The 6,199-nt window shown below is 61.7% G+C and overlaps 2 protein-coding genes across 2 annotated transcripts; both read right to left on the minus strand.

Annotated features, from left to right (window-relative positions):
• Positions 1–185: 185 nt before the first annotated feature.
• LOC126641742 (coiled-coil domain-containing protein 157-like) lies at positions 186–4,069 on the minus strand. The gene is made up of 7 exons (XM_050318756.1): positions 3,337–4,069; positions 2,941–3,018; positions 2,196–2,386; positions 1,943–2,110; positions 1,299–1,467; positions 774–939; positions 186–402 (listed from the first exon to the last, which is right to left on the minus strand). The coding sequence occupies exons 1-7, from the start codon at positions 3,980–3,982 to the stop codon at positions 186–188; spliced, it is 1,635 nt and encodes a 544-aa protein (XP_050174713.1). The 5' UTR covers positions 3,983–4,069.
• A 1,593-nt stretch (positions 4,070–5,662) lies between these two features.
• Positions 5,663–6,125, minus strand: LOC126641521 (coiled-coil domain-containing protein 157-like). The gene has a single exon (XM_050318317.1). It carries the CDS (start codon positions 5,912–5,914, stop codon positions 5,663–5,665), a length of 252 nt encoding a protein of 83 aa, XP_050174274.1. The 5' UTR covers positions 5,915–6,125.
• Between the last annotated feature and the right edge of the window lie 74 nt (positions 6,126–6,199).

Consider the following 6,199-nt stretch of genomic DNA (forward strand, 5'->3'; position numbering starts at 1 on the left):
CAGGGGTGACTGAGCTCCAGCGCCTAGGAACGTCCCTGGAGCAGCTCTGCAAGGAACAGGCAGAGCCCAGGTTTCCCAAGGGAATGTGCATTCCTGATGCACAAAGAGCAGATAACAAGGTCCCCCTGGGCAGGGCAGGTGGCTGCTCATGGAGCAGTTCATTTCTCTGTTAGAAGATCAGCTCATCAGTGTTTATTTGTGGTGGGTCCCCGTGTGGTGCAAGAGGGGTCGAGCCCCAGGCGTCCCACGGGGAGCGACAGGCAGGGTCTGGCCTGGAATGTGGGCTCTGCCCGGAGCAGCTTGGAGTGCTGGCTGCTGGGAACTCGATGCCAGGCCTTGTCCATGCATCCTGGCATCCCTCTGCTGTCCCTGCTGTTGCTGCTGCCTCCCCTGCTGGGACACCTACAGGGGTGGGAGCAGTTAGAGAGAAGAGCAGGGAACCTCCCAGCCCCTTTCTCTGGGTTCCTACTCACCGTGTGTCCTGCCCACTGGCCTTCCCGTGGAGCTGGGACCCCAGCTGGGCCTGTGGGACTAGCTGAGGCAGGGAAGAGAAGAGGGGGTGAAATTCCACATCCCTCAGCGTTCAGCTCCAGTCACAGCCCTTCTTCTCTGGCCTGGAGGTGTCACCGCTGGAACTGGCCCTGGGCACCTCGGCCAACACCAGTTAAACCAGAGCGGCCTCCCAGCAGCATGAGGATCCCAGCCTGGCCCTCTTGGGGTCCCCAGAAGATGTCTGGGGGCTATGGGGTGGTTTAGGGGTGCACAGCACCCACCCCTCTGCCCCATGGCCCCAGCTCACCTTGAGCACACCCTGCTGGGCAGCTGCCTTCACCTTGGCCAGCACCGTGCCAAGCCGCGCGTTCTCCCGCTCCAGCACCCCGATCCGGATGATGTTGGCTTGGAGCTGATTCTCCATGTCCTCTGTCAAGTTTCCAGTGCCTGCAGGCAAAATCCAGCAGAGCTCAGCCTGCTCAGAGGTGTGGCCATCCCTCCTGCCTCCCAAGGAAAGGAGCCTGCCCCTGCCTGGGAACACGGGCACAGCCTGGGAGTGGCAGCTGGGACCCCAAACCCTGTGGGCAAATGAAGTTCTGCCATGTCCTGGTCCTGCTGTAATTCCTGGCCTGGAGGTGGGATGCATGGCACCCACACAGGGAAGCACGTTGGGATGGTCACAGCTTAGCACAGCCCAGGGCCTGAGCTCTTCCTGGATATCAGTGGGACAAACTGCATGTCTGGGGCCGGCAGGATCCCCTGGGAGACCCCAAAGGCACAAGCCAAGGGTATTGCTACTCCCTTACTCTCAAACTGCACCTCGGTGGGGACGTGGAGCTCAGGGAAGAACACCAGGAGCCTCTCCCGCTCCCTCAGCTCCTGTGCCTGCTCCTCCAGCCGGGATGTGTTTGCCTGCAGCTCCAGGATGGATTGCTCCAGGGCCAGTTTCTCCTGCTGCAGCGTGTCCAGCAGCTCCTGCATGGCACCGTGGGGAGGAGGGGAGGTTTGCAGGATGAGAAATCCCATGGGAGCACTCAGACTTCCATGGAAAACTCCCTCCCTTTCTCACGCAGTAAGGCTGTCCCATGAAGTTGAGAAAGGGACAGGAATAATGGGCGGGGTTTCAGCACTAAGGTGTGACCTGTAAGCAGCAGCACTGACCATGAAATATGGAATATGTCCAGGAATGGGCACCCTGGAGATGTGGGAGCAGCCTGAGGTGTCCCTTCCTGCTGTCTTGGGCATGGGGAAAATCAGTGGAGACCTGTCTGCACTGCAAGGGGCTGAGGGAGAGTCCTGGGAGGGATGACCACATGGCAATGTCACCCTGGGTCCTCCAGAGTGCCCCTCCTGGAAAACTCTGGCTGTGGGTGTGGGTCAGGGCACGGTGTGGCTCTGGACACCCCGTGGCACAGCTGTGTCCCACACCTGGGTGGGTACCAACTCTCACCTGCTGCGCCTGGAGCTGTTTCTGGCTCTGCTCCCGGCTCTGCTCCAGCTGCTCCTCCAGCCGGGCCTTGTCCTCCTCGGCCTCTCCCAGGCCGTTCTGCAGCTCCTCCCGCTCCCGGTCCAGCCTGTCCAGCTGCTGCAGCAGGAGCCTCTGCTTGGCCTGCAGGGACTGTGGGGGTGGGTGAGGCTGTGTGGGGCTGTGGCACCCGCTCTCCCCACCCTGGTGCTGGGAGCAGCTCCGGGGCCAGCCGTACCTCCTCGTGCAGCAGCACACTCTGCACTCGCACCTTCTCCTTCTCCAGCTCCGTGCTGGTGGCACTCAACTCCCGGTCCAGGCTGTCCCGCTGCCCTGTGAGCATCTGCACCTTCTCCTCCAGCTCCAGCATCTGGCTCCGGGCCACCATGGTCGTCTTCATCTCCTCCAGCAAGGTGGTCTTGGTGAGCTCTGGGGAGACACAGCAGCCGCGGCCCAGGCTGAGCAGGGGGGAACAAGCTGGAGGTCCACGGAGATGCTCCAAGGGCTGGAGCCCCTCTGGAGCCAGGCTGGGACAGCTGCGGGGGTTCACCTGGAGAAGAGAAGGCTCCAGGGAGACCTGAGAGCCCCTTGCAGGGCCTAAAGGGGCTCCAGGAGAGCTGGAGAGGGACTGGGAACAAGGCATGGAGGGACAGCATAAGGGGGAGGAAGTGTCCAAGGTCAGGTTGGACAGGGCTTGGAGCAACCTGGGACTAGTGGAAAGTGTCTTTGCCCATGGCAGGGGGTGGATCTGAATGGGCTTTAAGGTCCTTCCAACCCAAACCATTCCATGATTCTATGATTTAGGGGCCCCCAGTGCCCTGCACAGGCCCTGGCAAGTGGGGGGGAAGGTCTGACAGGACAGCTGTGACCCCCAAATCTCCACCAGCTCTACAGTCTGGTCTGGGTGCATTGGGGTGTGAAACACCGTGAGAGGGGCGAGGGTGGGGGAGATATGTGAGCTCGGTGACCCTGGGGATCCTTACCCAGCTCCTGCAGAGCTGCCTGCTTCACTTCCAGCTCCTCCTTCAGGCTGGAGAGTCGCTCCTCCAGCAGAGCCGCTCCTAAATCAGCATTAAAAAATGCCTCCAATTAATCAGCTCCTCAAAAAAACCTAAAGCGAAGCAGAAAACAGCCCCACCAAAGTTTTTTCATCCAGTGATTTTGTTGTGCTGCAGCAGGGAGGGGGCAGTGACAGGGCATGGACAACCAGCTCCTGCTGCCTGGGATTATCCTCACAGCAGGGAAAATCCCCCAGCACCTACAAAAATCCATGGCCAAAGCCCTGCTCCTGGTGGTGGGGCCCAAATTTGCCCATGAACTCTGTGCTTCTCCTGCAATACCCCCAGGCCTGGGAGGGGACACTGGGCACAGCTCCGTACCTCTCCTTAGATCATCCTTATCCCGTTCCAGCCTGGCCACAGCCTCCGAATGCTCCTTGTCCTTGGCTTTCAGGCTCTGCTCTGCCTTCCTCTGCTGCTGCACTTGGGTCTCCTTCTCTGCCTGCAGCTTCTGGGAAAAGTCCTCCACTTGTTTCCTCAGCTCCTCCTTCTGTTTCCCCACCTCTTCCAGCTCAGCCTTCACGGGGTTCAGCTGCTGCAGCAGCTCCTGGAGGTGTTTGTTGATCCGGGAGAGATCCTTGCTCTGCTCCGAGGCCCAGTAGCTCAGGTCTGTGGCAGAGAGCCTCCTTCTCCCGGCGCTGTCCTCCAGCACCTCCTGGAATTTGCTGAGGGCTGAGGGGATGTTCTGGCTCTGGCAGAGGCTGCTGATGGCCCTGCCCACCTCCCTTAAGCTGGCCTGGGCGCTGGAGCAGCTGTCACAGGAGCCCAGGGGGCACCTCGAGGTCTGGGTGGGGACACTGCGGGTGCCCTGGGCCAGGCTGGGGCCAGCCCTGGGCTGGGAGCTGCCCCAACTGCCCGGAGAGGGAGGAGGGGATTGCTGTGTGGGGACCTCCTTCCTGCAATCCTTGTCCTGAGGGAGAGAGCACAGAACAGGACCAGCGCCCCGATGGAACTGGAAACGATCCATAAGAGCCCAAATCCGAGGTGTGAGCTGTGGGAACGGGACAGCAGCGCAGCCGAGGGACAGTGACCAAGGGGCAGCCTCAGCAGCAGAACCCGCTCCCCACCTCCCCTTCTTGTGACCATCCCTTCCTTCCCACCCCCTGTGCTGTCTCCTGGGTGTGCCACGTGGCTTACTGTGAGATTTCTCCATGAGAAATAACTTTTTTGGGAAAATAAAATGCAGGGGAGGGACGTGGTGTTTTTACTAGCAGTTATTTCACTGATTTGAAGCAGGTCAGCCCCTCAGTGGGGGCCGGCAGAACTGCAGCGTTTTGGTAGGAGGAGAGTATTTTCCACGTCCCCAGGATGTCCCAGAGAAGCACCGCGGTCCAAGTCCCAGGGGGGCGACCCCAGATGTCCCACCTGGTGCTGGAGCTGCTGGCAGAAGGCCCCTAGTCTCAGCATGGTGCTCCAGAACCTCCTGGCCGTGAGCCCCGCGGACATGCAGGGCCCCGTGCCCCGCGCCGGCGGCACCGCACGCCCGCACAGCACCATCTCCGCGTAGCCCGTGAAGCTCTGCAGCAGCAGCAGGAGCCTGTCCCGGCAGGAGAACACGCCTTGGAGCCCCAGGGAGCGGGAATGGGAGCTGGGAGAGGGCGGCCCCCTCCCCGTGCCCCGCACGAAGCCAGCGCGGCGCAGGAGGGTGGGATCGGTGCTCCCGGTTCCTCCCCCGGGGGGCCGGGATCACTCCATGAAGCGGCATTTGGTGGGATCAGAGTCAGGCTGTGCACACTGGCTGTGATTAAGCTCTCTCTAAAGGTTTGGGGCACCAGTCCTAATTTTTAGGGCCAGCAGCCGTGAGGGAACGGCTCATCTTTTAAATCAGGGCTGTATTTATTGCACCCACACGGCAGGAGGGGCTTTACCCTCCCAGGGCTGTTTGTGTAGCTGTGCCTGAATGTTTCCAAGGTTTTGGGAGGCAGATTAACAAGCCTATCCCATCTGCCCACGCCCCCTCAGCTCCCAGCTGGAGCAGTGGCTGGCTCTGCTCCTTTGTGGCCAGTTTGGAGCTCTGAGAAGGGAGAGGAGTTGGGTTTTAAATCTCAAGGTTGAGCTGCAGTGCATGAGGGTGAAGTGCTGAGGTGCTGGCACTGCTCATCATGGAAGTATGTGGGAGAAAGCAGTTGGAATATCTCAGTTGGAAGGGATCCACAAGGATCATCCAGCCCAACCCCTGGCCCTGCACAGGCACTCCAACGATCCCACCCTGTCCCTCAGAGTGTTGTCCAAACCCTCCTGCAGCTCTGGCAGCCTTGGGGCTGTGCCCACTGCCCTGGGGAGCCTGTTCAGTGCCAACCACCCTCTGGGGGAAGAACCTTTCCCTGAGATCCAACCTGAGCCTGCCCTGACACAGCTCCAGCCATTCCCTGGGTCCTGTCCCTGGTCAAACAGAGCAGAGCTCAGTCCTGCCCCTCATGAGGAAGCTGCAGACCCTGGAGCTCTGACCTCAGTCTCCTGCAGCTGAACAAGCCAAGTGCCCTCACCCTCAGCTTCTCCTCAAGGTCTTTCACCATCCTCTCAGCCCTCCTTTGGACACAGCTTTACGTCCTTGTTGTACTGAGGTGCCCAGAGCTGCCCCAGGACTCGGCTGAGCTCAGCAGGTGGGACCCACAGCCCCCTTCCCTCTGGGGCGCTCAGGGCTGTCTCACCTGTCAATGAGCAGCTCCAGCAGCACCACGTGTGAGTGCTGGCTGAACTCGGGCTCGCTCTCGCTGTGCCTGTACCGCTGCAGCAGCAGCGCCATGTCCAGGTCGCAGGACAGCTTGTCGGGGAACTTCCACGACGGGCAGCGCACGGCGCCGGCCCGCGAGGTCACATCGGCGATGGCGGCCTGCAGGTCCTGCAGGTCGGCTCGCAGGCTCTCCATGCAGCCGCGGTGGCCCAGCAGGTGCGCCATGGTGTGCGCTGGGACACGGGCTGGGAACCGCGGGGCCACCGGGCCAGGGTGTGCTGGGGTCACTGGGTATGGGATGGAGGGAACGCCCTACCGGGACAGCCCGCTGGAGAGGGACCGGCACGGTGGCACCGGGCCCGGGGGGCTCAAAGAGGGCTGGGGAAGCAGAGGGACCGGGGAGGAACCGGGAGGAAGGAGGGTGAACGGCGGGGAGGAGGAGGAGGAGGAGGGGCCGGGGCCGGGCCCGGGCCCTGCGCTAGGCCGCGGCGTCCCAGCCCCGTTGCCATG

This window comes from Myiozetetes cayanensis, unplaced genomic scaffold (genome assembly GCF_022539395.1).
Source record: "Myiozetetes cayanensis isolate MyiCay16 unplaced genomic scaffold, myiCay2020 scf21, whole genome shotgun sequence".
Taxonomy (NCBI): Eukaryota; Metazoa; Chordata; class Aves; order Passeriformes; family Tyrannidae; genus Myiozetetes; species Myiozetetes cayanensis.

Coding starts and splice junctions, on each gene's coding strand:
- LOC126641742 (XM_050318756.1), bottom strand. CDS start 3,982: ATGGATCGTTTCCAGTTCCATCGGGGCGCTGGTCCTGTTCTGTGCTCT. Junction 940..1,298: donor CACCGAGGTGCAGTTTGAGA/GTAAGGGAGTAG, acceptor TTTTGCCTGCAG/GCACTGGAAACTTGACAGAG. Junction 403..773: donor TGGGGCCATGGGGCAGAGGG/GTGGGTGCTGTG, acceptor CCACCCCTGTAG/GTGTCCCAGCAGGGGAGGCA.
- LOC126641521 (XM_050318317.1), bottom strand. CDS start 5,914: ATGGCGCACCTGCTGGGCCACCGCGGCTGCATGGAGAGCCTGCGAGCC.